Raw genomic sequence first — 15,851 nt, 5'->3', positions numbered from 1 at the left:
GGGGTTTTGATGAATGCCGGATTTGACTTTATGCACTGTAGCAACAAGGAGCTTAATGTAATACCCTTAGAGTTCATTTTTAAATGGTTATATTTGTTAGTTTAGACCTTTTAGATTCGATTGGAAATTTAGTAATGGGGGGTGCTGGACACAGACACCGAAGTCGGGGTTTAGAATTTCAGTACAGCTTCGGATAGCTGCGAAGCACTGCTTTTGTTGAGCGTCCAATTGTTTGCCGAGGAATTCTTTTTTTTTAAATTTCCTACGGCCTATTATCGGGTGAATAACAAACCGGAATTTTATAACATGTCTTTTAACTGACAAAGCTCGTATTAAATAGTATTACATTACAAAACAGTGGACGGTTAGTGATGGTGTTTGTGTAATTATTTCATTTAATCGGGAAATGTTTGCTGAATTAAATACTTTATCGGGTAAGTGAGGTGAATGCAAAGATTAACCGGTTTTGATGAAACTGTGGTGGTGTGGTAAAACAATGGCATGGTCGATATCGTAGTTTAAAAACGCATGCAAAAATGATAAAAAACCAAATATAGCGGGATGCAGACGATACGCATTGAGGTAAACTGTTTTAAGAGAAATTTTATCTATGAATAAGAAATTGTATGGATTCGAATGTTTCTGATAAGATTTTAAAACGAAATTCCAATTTATTTATTTTTTATTATACTTATTTATTCCAATGATTAAATATATTATTGTTGATATGAGAGTGCTAAAAGTTAAAAATAGAACGTTTATTTTGAAAATAGAACACATTGGTACAATAAAATTTATTATTTGCGATATATTTTGATTAAAGATATTCAAATAAGTTTAATTTTAATACTTCTATTAATGTGTTCAAAAAATATTCTATGAGCCTTGAATATGAAAAATTTTACAGAATTGTGGAAATACATTAATCGTTTCTATGTATGGTAGTTATACGTTTACTTAAGCTATTCTAAGTAATTTAAAATTTTCATACCATTTGTTGTAATGTACTTCTTTAAACTGCTGCGAAACTTTTGAGTGCTCTATACATTTTCATTTTAAGCAAAACAGCGTGACTTGTGTTTGGTTTAATTAACAGGCTGCTTCGACGTTGATAAAATTTTAGTCAATATTATTTAATTTTAAAATAAAAGATTATATACTATTACATGACATAAGAGAGTTTTACGCTAAATTTTATTAAATCCAGCGCAGACTTTTGAGCATGATCCATTCATACAGAAAGTGTAATATTTATAATATTTAAAAACGAATACTTTTGAAAAATGACCATTTTGAAAAAAAATGTCTGTAAATTATTTGTTATCAGAAGTCGTTTTGATTTTACTTCAACTTTAATCAAAAAATCTACTTACTCACTATTTCTAATAACACCTTGGTTCCATTAGAATTCCAAAAACAAAAAAAAAATTATTCTTTTTTTTAAAACTTTTACGATATATTTTGAAACTTTAAAGTTTTTCAAATCGCAAAGCATCAGAATTGGCTTAGCAATTTATGTAATAGATAAAAATCAGTTGAAATATGTATTTAATATGGTATTTCCGTTTAAAAAGTACAGTGTTGTTTAGTGATGCATGTGACTAAAAAATATAACCACGTTTTTATTATTTTGTAATATACAAATACGACTGTGATTTATATCTATTAAAGATGAATGTATGTTGTCGTTGACCTTTTTTTTATTTTAAAGATCTGAACATCTTTCACACAAAGTTTTTATATATTATGAATAGTGTTAGCGTTCGCTTAAAAAGCGCCGTATCGGAAATTTCTCCTCTGACTATGCTGACATAATAAGATATAACTCGATATAACCTGTCATTATTTGAAAGTTGCATATAATTCCGTCCCTCGGAAAGCACGTAAAGACGTTGGGCTTAAGCCTAAACTGTTTCCAGTTGCGTCGAATTGCCGTCCCATCGGAATATGAGAGTGAGGCAAATACAGAGTGCATCTTGCACACACTTGTGCGTTAAAATATGTCGTGTGTAGTTGCTAATCTTTTTGAAGTTGGCCGCCGTGGCCGAAATCGGTCAGAAGAACATTATCATCATAAATAACAGTTTTTGTATGAACAAACGAACGAAACTAATAATATTAGTGTCATATTTATATATAAGGTAATTTCCTTTTTATCATAAAACATATTACATAAGTTAAAAATATATAAGGAAAATAAAAATATGTATTGCACAAGCTTTATCTCGGTTTTTTTTTTTTTTTATAGAATAGGAAGGTGGACGAGCGTATGGGCCACCTGATGGTAAGTGGTCACCAAACGCCATTAGACATTGGCTTTGTAAGAAATGTCAACCATCGCTTACAGCCAATGCGCCACCAACCTTGGGAACTAAGATTTTATGTCCCTTACTAAGATTTTATCAGAAGAAATTTTGTAATTAGTATAGTAACAGTAACAGCCTGTTAATGTCCCACTGCTGGGCTAAGGCCTCCTCTCCCTTTTGAGGAGAATTAGTATAGGTTATGTATCAACTACATAGCAATATATAAATATAAATTAAATAAAGTAAGCGTTACAAAGAATTTAAATTATAATTTAAAAATTCACTCAGGTCAATTACTGTTCAACGAATTCATATTACAAACATATTAATAATATTATCTTTTGCATATAAGAAACTTTGCATAAATAACATAGAATTAAACTTGTATATAAATCTGAAGCCGAGATGGCCCAGTGGTAAGAACATGTGAATCTTAACCGATGATCGTGGGTTCAAACCCGGGCAAGCACCACTGAATTTTCATGTGCTTAATTTGTGTTTATAATTCATCTCGTGTTTTACGGTGAAGGAAAACATCGTGAGGAAACCTGCATGTGTCTAATTTCACTGAAATTCTGCCACATGTGTATTCCACCAACCCGCATTGGAGCAGCGTGGTGGAATAAGCTCCAAGCCTTCTCCTCAAAAAGAGGAGAGGAGGCCTTTAGCCCAGCAGTGGGACATTCACAGGCTGTTACGGTACGGTATAAATCTGATAACTATTTTACAAATGTAGAAATATGTCATCATTTAAAAAAATGATCTACTTATGATACTACATAAGTAGATCATTTTTTTAAAACAAAATTTAGGTAAAAAGATTGTATAATCTTATTTTGTTTAAAGATTTTAAGAATATTTATATGTAATATATGAATACATAATCAAAGATTTAAAAGTACATATCGACGCTCCCATGCAAAAATACAATATTCGCGAAACTTTTAATTTTCCATTTTACAGGAAAAATCATTTTTTGTTTTTTGGTTATATGTTTTGAATATATTATGATAGCATTGATGTTTGAAATGCAGCAATAAATTATGTACTCACAGAATTTATATAAACTTATAAATTTATAAAAAAAACTGTGCTTACTTCAGTCAAGATTTGAAATGTATTGCGGTAAATTTGTTACTGCTAATCTTTGCAAGTGCTATTCTGTAAGAACTCACTTCATTATCCGTGAAATGTTGACAACCGACTACTATGATGCAAATTTTCTAGAAATGCTATGATTATTATGCTATAACAGTTCACTTAACATTTCACGACCGTTTTCTGCGAGTTTCGAGGTCTGTTCCGGACTTATTGCAGTACAATCGAAATAGTCATAAGATGATTATATATTGATAAATGTATCTTTCTCCTCGTTTTTAATTTTCCTATTTTTTTATTTGTATTGCAAATGGTATCATGTTAACGTCGCCGTTGCACCATATGTATATTTTTTTACAATTAACTGCAATAAACACGTTATCGCTACAACCAGAAACTTAAGAACTATTTAACATTAACGTTACTAAACCGAATAACAAATACAAAATTTGAAACGAAATATTTCCTTATTTTTGCCGCAAATAAATTTAGTAAAGTTCCGTACAACAAAAATGCCATGAGGATTTTTTAAACAAAAAATCGTAGAAAATGATATCCCCGCTCATTGGTGCTAAATCGGGTTTAAAAATAATTGCCAGAACATTATTGGGTTATTATATACAGTACAGTAACAGCCTGTTAATGTCCCACTGCTGGGCTAAGGCCTCCTCTCCCTTTTGAGGAGAAGGTTTGGAGCTTATTCCACCACGCTGCTCCAATGCGGGTTGGTAGAATACACACGTGGCAATGTAATTTCAATGAAATTAGACACATGCAGGTTTCCTCACGATGTTTTCCTTCACCGTTAAGCACGAGATGAATTATAAACACAAATTAAGCACATGAAAATTCAGTGGTGCTTGCCCGGTTTGAACCCACGATCATCGGTTAAGATTCACGCGTTCTTACCACTAGGCCATCTCGGCTTTTCATTATTATATGGGTTCGTCGATACAAATTTACAAAATCGAAATACATGCACACAGATATTTTACAACAGAATAAGATTGAGAAAATATCTATACGGCATAAACAGTAAATATATTTCTTTAAAGACACCAAAAGTTAAATCAACGGACGATGTTTTACCTTTCTACCGGCAATTTAGCCGTGTGAACGTAACACATAAGAAATTTTCCTGTGTAACAATATATACTAATATAAATGCGAAAGTAACTAAGTCTGACAGTTTTCAAGACTAAACCAACTTTGATAGAATTTGTGAAGCAAGCTTGAACCCCAAGGACGGACTTGGGATACTTTTTTTTACCTAATCCCACCTCTCTCCTAACGCGATTGTAGCCGCGGCCGAATTCTAGTATGTCTATATTAATAAAGTAATATATTTATTTGTCAACCCTATGGAATATATTTGAGTACATTACACAGTTCTCAAGACCTTTTATGTATGAAGTGTACTTGTAAACATACCTCGACATATTCGACTTCCAAAAGCACCACTAATGATGATAGGGCTTAATATCTTATCTTATATATACATCTGCCGAATCCAGCAGTACTTAGTATTGTTGTGGTCCGGTTTGAAAGGCCAAAGTAAGCCAGTGTAACTAAACAAGGTACATAACATCATAGTCCCCAGGTTGGTGGTGCATTGGCAATCTAAGAAATGGAAACCCCTTTCATCAGGTAGCCCATTTGCCCCTCAACCTATCAATTTTTTTTTTAAATTAAAGTTCACTCACATGTGTACCATTGAAACAGCGTGGTGGGATATACTCCAAGCTTTTTAAAAAAAAAAGAGCATTAAGATAGTATTCAACGTTGGGACATTTATGGGTTGTTCTAAATTTAATATTTAAAAAAAAACATATCGAACGAACGATGATGTTTATGCACAGTTCGTGTATTGTTTTAATTTTTACTTCTGTAGTACGGAGGTTATTACCAAATACGAAGGAATTTATTAAACACGCTTTTTACGTGCGGAATGTTTATGGTTTTGGTTTTAGAATTTTAATTACAAGTTAAATAGGAATGAACTGTAAAACGACTTGTAATTATGAGTTTTCTTATTAAGTATTAAGGATTTTATGTTTAAGGGTGATTGTACGGCGTCCTAATGGCGATTGCAATATGCTAACAGGCTTTGATTATTATCTCTTGAGATCGTTACATTGCTGAAGCCCGGGATACGTAGTGGGAGATGTTTGTCGCCCCAGATAAGCTATTTTGTGATTATTGGGCTAAAGTACCAAAAGTATTATATTATTTAGGAATATTTAAATAAAACAATGTCGTGAAAATACATCATCAGATATTCTACCGCAAAACAGCAATACTTGATATTGTTGTGTTCCGGTTTGAAGGGTGAGTGAGCCAGTGTAATTACAGGCACAAGGGACATCAAATCTTAGGTCCCAAGGTTGGTGGCGCATTGGCTATAAGCGATGGTTGACATTTCTTACAATGCCAATGTCTAAGGGTGTTGGTGACCACTTACCATCAGGTGGCCCATATGCTCGTCCACCTTCCTATTCTATAAAAAAAAAATACATATTTACAAATACATATTTACAACTTTATTATAGGTATTTCTTTTCATCCGTTTCGATAAATGCAATCTTGCAATTTTATTGTCAAATAAATTCCAGATTTTATACGAAATTAGCAAACGCCCGGCATGCGTTGCATTGCTTTATTTTTTTTAAATGAGTATCTGTTATGTGGCGCCTAATATTAATATTTTACGTTTATAGTGCTATGTCAAAAATCTTTAGGCAAATGTCAATAACGTCTGTACGTTCAAAGTTTCATCTGATCGGATATACATTGAGAACATAATATAATATTACATTTTATATATATGTATAAGATTGTCGTCAAATATTTAATGAATAAAACAATTAACCAGATATGCATTTTAATATATGTTGGAAAATTGAAACATTTAATAATAGTTAACAAAATGGGTAACATTTGAGATTAAAAAATTGAGCCGTGGACAAATTGTCAGTATCAAATAAAAAAAACAAGTATGCTCTTAATGAATACAAAGTATGTGTAACACAGCAACTATTAATTTTTTTTTAATTTCGTCCTGAATCAAATATAACTTAACTGCTATTTTATTTTTCTCTAAAGAGTAGAATGCGTAGATATAAATTAATTATGAGTGAAAGTATATCTTTAATAGGCTCGATCGGATGTATAACACAGTAGGTGTTATACTCGTAGTTAAAACCAATATACGTCAAGTAACAAAATTTAACAATATAAATATCACTTGAATAAAATGATAACAGTGATAAAAAAGAGTTATTTCAATCGTATATTAAAGTATATTCATTGTATAATAAAAAAATTTCGACTATTAAGTAATGATTACTTAAATAATAACTATTTTTAAGCCCTTGTGTTATTTATTTTCTTAATATTGATATATATGCAATAAAGAATATGATATTTGAAGAATTCTTAATTATCCTAACTCTATGCATAGTTCTAATAAAATATTTCAACAGAAACATTTTTAATAGACAAAAACTTTACAGCTTGTGATAAAAATTGTTCGAATTTCGAAACGAACATTCTTTTTCTATGAAAACAACATAACATATTAATGAAAGCTATTAATTATTGTATAATGTCATAAAGGAATTTTTTTCTTTGTAATGAATTTACTAATATGATAATAATGAATTATTTAAGGTTGTTTGTTTTGAGTCGCAAATTGTCGCTAATAAAATGTCAATTAAAACCATGTTTCTTACGTTTTATTTATCTGAAAACAATTTGCACAATAAATGTTAAACTATAAAGTTTTAGATAAAACATTAACGACTGTACCATTAAAATCTCAGAGAGAGAAAAGTGTGGTGATGTTAAAGAAAATACAATAACCTTCAAGAGTCGCAAAGCTACCGTCGACGCATGAAATACACGTACACCCACCCACTCGACACACGTATGAAATACCATTCAGACGATAATAGCTGCTAACTTAAACAATATAAGGACCGAAATGCTATGAATGTTTAATGCATAAACGATAGCGTCTGTAAATAGCAGGGCCTAATTAAGCAGAGATAGTGAAAAAATGAAAAAAAAAATAACAAAGGCGCACAGTCTTTGTCTACCGAAGCGTGGTCTGGTGGCGATTTCTGCGAATTCCATATTGTTTTAAAACCCTGCGCGTCGGGATTACTTAGCTTATTCATGCGTGTTCATGGAGTAGGGATGCTTGGACGTCGATAGGTTATTGGCTTTGGCAATTAAAGGGTTATCGATGAAATGTATAATGATGGGAGACAGCCAGTCGCGGCCGTCCCATAGAAAACGAACACCGATTCTGTAATAATTAATTTGTATTATAATCTTAATGTAACGTACATTTAGATTCGAAACTTCTGATTACTCTCGTGCAAGAACTCGAGTAGACCACGACATGACTTATTGAATAAATTATATTTCGATTTTAAATGAAAGTCCTCGAAAACTATGTGTGGCTTTTCAAAATATTTCAAATTAACTGAGTTATCAAAATAATATTTTAAAAGGTCTGTATTAGATTCGGCACTATACAATTACGAAATATACTTTACATTTCCTATATATTTATTTAATAAACTGTCTATTTCGTGGTTATTATAGAATTTTATGTGACTACTTAGACAACAATCGATATATCGATATAGCCATCACTAGCTAGCTCGTGCCCGTAAAAAGAGGACAGTGTACACTTCATTAATAAAAGGTTAAATAATGTCGAAGACGTCGTATTGGCTTCGTTCGTTATGAGATAAAATTTCATATTCTATAGTCGAATGTTAAAAATTAAAAAAAAAAAAATACACGAAGGTTACTTTTGAAAATGTTTTGCATAAATTTAATTTCATAGTGTCTCATAGTCAGTCAAAGTTTCTTAATTAGGAATATTTTTACTTATAATAATAAAGTATTAATAGGCTATTGCTGTTGCGCTTCTTCTTATCTTTAGAAGACTTGGAGGTTTGTTTACAACGCTGCTTCAATGCGAGTTGGTGGGTACACGTGTTAGGAATTCATCAAACCCACGCTGACCAGTCAAGACCTATACAGGCAAAAGCTGAACACGATGAATGAGACAGATTAAGCACAAAACCTCAAGGATATTTTCCGGTACTGAACTCGCAATCTTTTCTTAAGATTAGATCCAAATCACAGATTATATTTAAATCATTAACCGTTATCATTTAGAAATAGATTGTCGGATGTATGAAAACGTCTAAAGACGAAAGAATGACTCCATAAGACTCGTGATAATACTGTAATTGTTTTTTTATTTTATGAGAGACCTAAGACACATCAAACCAATCGAATGGAAGCCTTTCTTTTTAATTATTATATAGACAGACCGGCAATCGGGCCATATTTTCAATTTAAGAAATATTTACCACTTCGTACATCGCACTGCACCTTGGGAACTTTGTTGTTATGTCCCTTGTGCCTCTAGTTACACTGGCTTACTCCCTTCAAGCCAGAACACAACAGTGTTGCTATTTAGCGGTAGAATATCTGATGATTAGCCAGATGTGCTTGCATACCACCTACCACCAAGTATACATACACATTTCAAGTTTGTGTTTTAATAATTATCGTTAGTAATTATCAACTAAAATATAATATCAGGTATAGGGAAATGATACATCGAATCAAATCAAAATAACCGAAAGATCATAAGCAGTAAATAGACTTTTGCAAAATATTCTCGGTCACCGTGAGTTACTACAACCGATCCACTATGTAGATACCTGGTAGTGTGGTGGTACTATTTTTCTGTAGATAGAAAGAACTAGGTACAATAAGGATTCCTATTCCTTTTTTTTTTTTATAGAATAGGAAGGCGGACGAGCATATGGGCCACCTGATGGTAAGTGGTCACCAACGCTCTTAGACATTGGCATTGTAAGAAATGTCAACCATCGCTTACATATCCAATGCGCCACCAACCTTGGGAACTAAGATTTTATGTCCCTTGTGCCTGTAATTACACTGGCTCACTCACCCTTCAAACCGGAACACAACAATATCAAGTATTGCTGTTTTGCGGTAGAATATCTGATGAGTGGGTGGTGCCTACCCAGACGAGCTTGCACAAAGCCCTACCACCAGTAAATAATAAATGTTTCTGTACACTGATTGATGTTCTATTAAATACTTAATAACATTAAATTGAAAAAAAAAAATGAACGATTAGTTACTTAATGATATTTAAAACCATTTTTATTCAAAGAACACCGATTTGGAAAAGAAAATTCCGTGACGTAATAAAAAGCTAATGACACCCAGCATGTTTTTTATTACCAAAATTTTTGTAATAGTTTACAATTTCGATTAATTTGGTTATTACCTTATTTTTTATATAGCTTTGCTGGAATGCAATTAACATATCGATTTAAAATTTAACTCTTACTGCCCATGATCCCCCAGTCGGTATATAAAACAATTGCAAACAATAATTGTTACATCTATTACGCTTTAATAATACCTGCGAATCGATTTTGATAAAATTTGGTATTAAGCAAACTTGAATCCCAAGGAAGCACATAGGGGATTTTTTATATCTAACACCAACAACACCCTCCCTAACACGTGGGCGAAGCCGCGACCGAAAACTAGTTTTAAATAAAATTCATAAAAGGTACGACGCAAGTCTGGTAATAAACTTGTTTGTTATTGAATTTAAAAACATGTCGCAAGCATATCTTAGCATGCGGAACTTAGCAACTGTTTTTATGTTATAAGACACTGCTTACCAGATATAATATTGTAAATGTTTAGAAAGGAAAGTATTACAATACATATCTTAATATCCAACGTTTACAGAACCGCAGTCACAGCTAGTTTTTTTATTTTTTCATTTCAATGTAATACTAGTGCAAAGACATCAAATAACATTTTTATTTTTAACACTTCTTGTTGAACAAAACTAAGTTCTAAGTAAGAATTTGAGCGATGGTATTTATATTACAATCATTTATGTATTTCAATGAACTTGCAAACTAAATAACTATGCATACATCGTAGAAATTAAACGAAAAGCTATTTAGCACAAACCAACCGGCGCGCACGATACTTTTTTTTCGAATTTGGAATTCGTGGCCACAACACCCGCATTGTGCGCGTGCGCTGCTCCGGCACTTCCAAGAATGATTTCGTCGAACGAGCGAGAGAGCTATACAGATCTTGATGAAGCTAGAGAGAGACGGAATGTGGATATTAATTTTGTTTTTCTTTTAGTTAATCTGTGACCACATGTGGCGATTGTTCTTGGACCTTATGGTCATTCGTCCTGTCTCGTTTATTTTGTCCCTCAGTTTTTTAGGACATGGTTAGTGAACTTTTGAGGGCGTTATTTTAATTAATACGTTTCCGACTCGAGTGGTATGTGAGATATTTGATAACGTTAGATGTTTGACTCTCGTGTGGAATGACGAAAGTCAAATTCATTTTAACGAGAATTAATACTAATTGTCATTTATTACATTTTCATGATGCGTTTGAATGTATGAATGTTTAAATTTGTATATTGTCTTAAATTCAGTTTGCTATTATTTCTGTAGGCATACATAGCTTCGTTTACCGAGCGTATTGCTATGGTAGCTAAAAAGTTGCGGCAATAGATATACTTAAAGCTGTACATATAAAAATGTAATTGGTATAAATTTGATATAATATTATTAGAATGTTATGTATATATATAATAAATCATGGAATTTATTCAATAAAAAATTCACACCTCAAATCTTTAATATCGGCGATATTTTATTCCTTTTAAATTAGTTCCAAATTTGAATCAAAACTGCTAGTTACTTTTTATAAATATAACGAAACAAAGAAAGCAATTGTATATTATTTACAAATAAATTAAAATACCGATACCCTATGTAAACATTTAACTTCTGATAAATTACTTATATGCAAAGCAGTATATTGCAAATAATTTATTTGTGTATCCGGTGATTATATTACATATTATGCTAACTTGTAAGGACTAAATTATACATAAGATATTTTTGAGGACTTTAATATAATTTAATACAACAACAATATACAACAGCAACAATATCATTTATCACAATTTCAATTAAACTCAATATTTATAGCTCTTTCTCCCGAGTCATTCAAGGGATAATTGTTATAATTTTACACAGTTTTTCAAATAATATATTTAGTTCCATGAAATCAAATGATGACGAAATTTTTTTGATTTTTAATGACGTCATTAGTTATTTATATTTCGAAGGAACGTATTCGAGATTTCATTGTGTGCGGTCGTCCTTAGCGGATGCATTGTTTAAGACTCGGTATTTTCGGTCATTTATTTCGTGAGTAATCACTGTAAACATTATTTTTAATGTTGCTATTCCGGTAATTTGCTTTTTAATCTAAACGTTTCATTTGATATAAATGCTTTGATTGGTACTTCAGGATGTTTTATACAAAACTACCTTTACATTTCTTAAAAGCAACGACAGTAATTCGTAGTCAAATCAAAAACCATTAATTATTGAAAAGTATTGAGAGTTTATCTTGCATGTTTAAAGTATTCGAAAATTTAAATAACAAATTTACAATTAATAAATAGTTCTAGCGTCTTCGGTACAATGTCACAGGAAAATCTTTGTGACAGCGTGTTTTTTCTGTAAATTTATAATGCGTAATAATAAATTCTTTCCTAATTACGTAGTCGTAAAAAGAAAAAAGGAAAACTAAATTATTATAATTAGGCTTTTTTTAAACTATTTATGAGCTAGCTTGAAATAAAAACCATTAGAAAATATTTTATTAAAAACGTTTTTTATCTGTGTTTATTATAAAAAGTAATTATAAATAAAAAAAGGGACGAAACGAAAATGGAAGTAACGTTATTAAAAATACTTTAGGGTCAACTTTAAAATAATTCAAATTGATAAAAAAGTCTGCATCCATCTCGCTCCCTCTTAGTCTATCTGTCTGTCTAACAGCAGTCAGTCAAAATAATTATAAATTCATACTTTGTACCAGGAACGCAGGAATGTGTAAGAGGCTGCCTGATAAAAATCTCGGTCCTTTCAACGTCCCTTATCTCTACGTATCAGTTCGAGCGACGAATTTTTGTTAACCGTATCTCGATCTATTTATAAAAACTGACGATTTAACGTGGATTATGTTGGAATTAGACAGATGAATTTGTAGCGTTTCTTTTGTTGTTTACTGCATCTTGTATATGAGTGTTAATATTAAATACAAAAATTGTAATACCGTGTTAGCTTTTAATCATAACTAATATCGCATTTGTTTTAAATCTGTCCATTTTCTTATTATAAATGAAATATTATAAAAAACGATTTGATATGCAAAGCCGTAAACCATTACTATTGCAATCACAAAGTAAATAACTTTTTATTATTATAAAAAGCTGGTCAAATGAGCAGCTGGTAACCAAAATCTTGACCAAAGATACCGCGTCCAAAATCATTGATTTCATCCATCTCGTACTCAGCATTAAAGGAAAACATCGCGAGGAAACCTGATGTTTTGCTAAATCCACTAAACATTCAATCCTCCAAGCCTTCTTTTCAAAAGGAGGCCTTAGCCCAACTCTGGGACAATGTCATGTAAAGCATCAGACTATTATATTTAAGATGTCACGATTGTGCTTATAATTAAACTGGCTCATTCACCTCTTAAACATAATAGGACTAGGTGTTGTCATTTGACTGATTATTATCAGTACGCACCTAAACGACTTTTTACATACAGCCTGTAAGGTTGCCTTACCACTTAACCATGAAGTTCCATATATGGCAAAACATCTTCCTCGGAAAAAGTCAGTGCAACAGTCAAAATTATTATAGATACGTAGGTTAGGTGGTGCCATTAATTGAAACTAGTTATTAAAAAATAAAACAGACAATTTGAAAAAAAAAAAACAGTTGTTATTCTTGTAGTACTTAATTCATTATAACTAAAGCATATTAAATAAAGTTTTTATTGAGAAAGTGGCTTATTAAACTTTTTCGGTCTTACTTATAAACGAGCTACTTATAACAGTTTAACGGGGGATTAGTACACTGGTGGTAGGGCTTTGTGCAAGCTCGTCTGGGTAGGTACCATGCAGTCATCAGATATTCTACCGCAATACAGCAGTACTTGATATTGTTCTGTTCCGGTTTGAAGGTATTGCACTTTATCTCTCTCTGGTGATATTGGATCGTCCTTCTATCGAACTATTGTAAGAGTGAGGGTAAAGAGGGTTGCATTTTCGTGTACTCACTTAGACATGGCTAGATGAAGGACTAAGAAAACATAACCACCAAATAACCATGCCTCTACGTCATAGAACCGTCCTGTTGCTACTGTAATATTAAATCTACAATAAATAATGTCGAGATTCTCGTCTGAGTCGTAGCAAGGTAGAGTTTGAGCAGAAAACCCCTAAAAAAACCTACAAATACTAATCCCATATCTGTTTGAATTGCGTTTTATATTTGATTTCTGTTACTAAGTATTCCTTTAATTTGTCCACATAAACTATGCTTTAAAAATATTTTTAAATAGTTTTCAAATAAGGAATTGTTTATCTATGACGGTGCCTACGATAATGTTGCAAATTAATCGAAATTCAATCGCTTTAAGTCGGTGCTTTGATATGGACACCTTAGTCAACTTAACTTTTGCAAAATGCAAACCCAATCTATATTATCTTTTCTGTGTTCTGTACGGAAAACATAAAATAACAATGAGTTATATGGACAACAGCCATACTAAGCTTGAATCAAGAGATATTTTTGAAATGTTTGAGGATATCATTTTTTTTTAATTGTACGTGACCGCGCTGGTGCTGTACTGAATACATCTTAAGTTTTGATAATTTAGAATAAAGTTTATGAAGTGTAATAAGTTACAAGTTGAAGGCTATTTGTTATATTAAAAATGTCATTATAAATTGGTATTGGATAATACGATTGATCTGTAAAATATTAGCAAAATAATGAATCAATGAACTTAAAAGGATAAATTCAGTTTTGAGACGTTTTTTTAATAATTTTCTGTTTATTTTGGAACGTGAGTAAATCTTTTTTTATTTTATTTTTTCGACATGAATTTATTAAATAGTATATAAATCTAACAATTATCTTAGGCACTACTTATGTTGGTTGTTACGACTACTTTACTGTAGGCATTTTGTTTCGTAAATATTTATTGCAAAACGATGACATCATCGTGTTTGGCGTATCGCGACCACCAGGCGAGCATAGCGTAAGGTGTACTCCTGATATGGGCCCAATGTAAACAGCAAAGTGCAACGTCTAGCATATTCTGATCGCCTGGTATTTTGTTGTCACTACGGAGGCGAAAGTTGATAAAGAAAAAAAATATTTTGAATAAGAAGAAATTTTGTACCTTTTTTGTAAGTCTAACTGAAAAAACGTCTTACTGTTTATATCAGAAGATGCAGCGCGTTTCGGTTTTAGAATTAAATATTATTTAATAATAAGTAACTAGTAATAATTGTTAGCTCTTCGCTTGTTCTGCTGCCCGCCTTAAATTTAAACTATTGACGTGACAAGCGTAAATTTCATGTTCGTACATATTTGTCTTTTTTTTTTAGCTTATTTAAAATTGGAATTACAAAACGAAACATTCTCAACATATGTAACTTATTTTGAATTAAAAAAAATTAATACTTATTTGTTTAATTTTCCGTTAACCGACTTAAAATTAAAAAAAAAACCAACGTACTAAATACAAGCTACCTTTTGACAATACAACTACCAAATTAAACGAATTTTATTTAAAAGTAAACATAAAGTAAACCAACAAAAGAGCGAAGATGAATAAGACATTAACTGTGCGAGATAATACATAATAAAAAAGAATATTTATTCCCATATCCATAAAGTTTAGATTTCGGGAGTCATCCTAGTTATTCAATTGTTCGAAATTCAATTTAGCGGCGAACGGAAGGGGCGTGGTTTGTGCTGGGCGGGGCGCGGGAAGGAGATAGGACGGCGCGGATGTTCGAAATTCAAATTTCGCATCTGTCAGTGGCATATATATATATATATAGTTAGAGCTGCGCGGTTTGTAGGCAAGTTGTTCAAAAATAGAAAGAGACAGTAATGTCGGCTTTATCTCTTCGACATTGTTAGATATATTGTTCGAAAGCTATCGTTAGTTCATGTTACGAATTTATAGTATTTACGTCTACTTTATACAAAGGAATTGCAACCACCCTTATACATCTTTGAAAAACGAATAGCTTATACTTTTATACTATTAATGTAGTAATTTAACAGCTTATTAAGCGTAGCAGAAATAAAATAAGTAGATACAGATAATCTCAAAAGAGAACTAAGCATTAACACCAAGGTTAACTTACCTTCTTATCAATTCATATTATCAAAAATTTAAATAAATTAACTAACTTTAGAAAGCACAAAATTTTAATAATTTAATCAA

The 15,851-nt window shown here is 31.6% G+C and overlaps 1 protein-coding gene across 3 annotated transcripts in view; it reads left to right on the top strand.

The window, feature by feature from the left end:
- Positions 1-197: 197 nt before the first annotated feature.
- Positions 198-15,851, top strand: part of LOC126777179 (eyes absent homolog 2) — a 43,386-nt gene continuing 27,732 nt past the window's right edge. For 2 of the 3 annotated variants that reach the window (XM_050500141.1, XM_050500140.1), the window contains exon 1: positions 198-582. In XM_050500141.1, the coding sequence (XP_050356098.1) occupies positions 562-582 (21 nt within the window). In that variant the 5' untranslated portion in view covers positions 198-561. The remainder of the gene's footprint in view (positions 583-15,851) is intronic. The other variant, XM_050500139.1, reaches the window with a different exon arrangement.

Source organism: Nymphalis io, chromosome 22, assembly GCF_905147045.1.
Source record: "Nymphalis io chromosome 22, ilAglIoxx1.1, whole genome shotgun sequence".
In the NCBI taxonomy this organism is placed as follows: domain Eukaryota; kingdom Metazoa; phylum Arthropoda; class Insecta; order Lepidoptera; family Nymphalidae; genus Nymphalis; species Nymphalis io.
The sequence above is the reverse complement of the archived record's forward strand: the minus strand, read 5'-3'. Positions and strand labels throughout refer to the sequence as shown.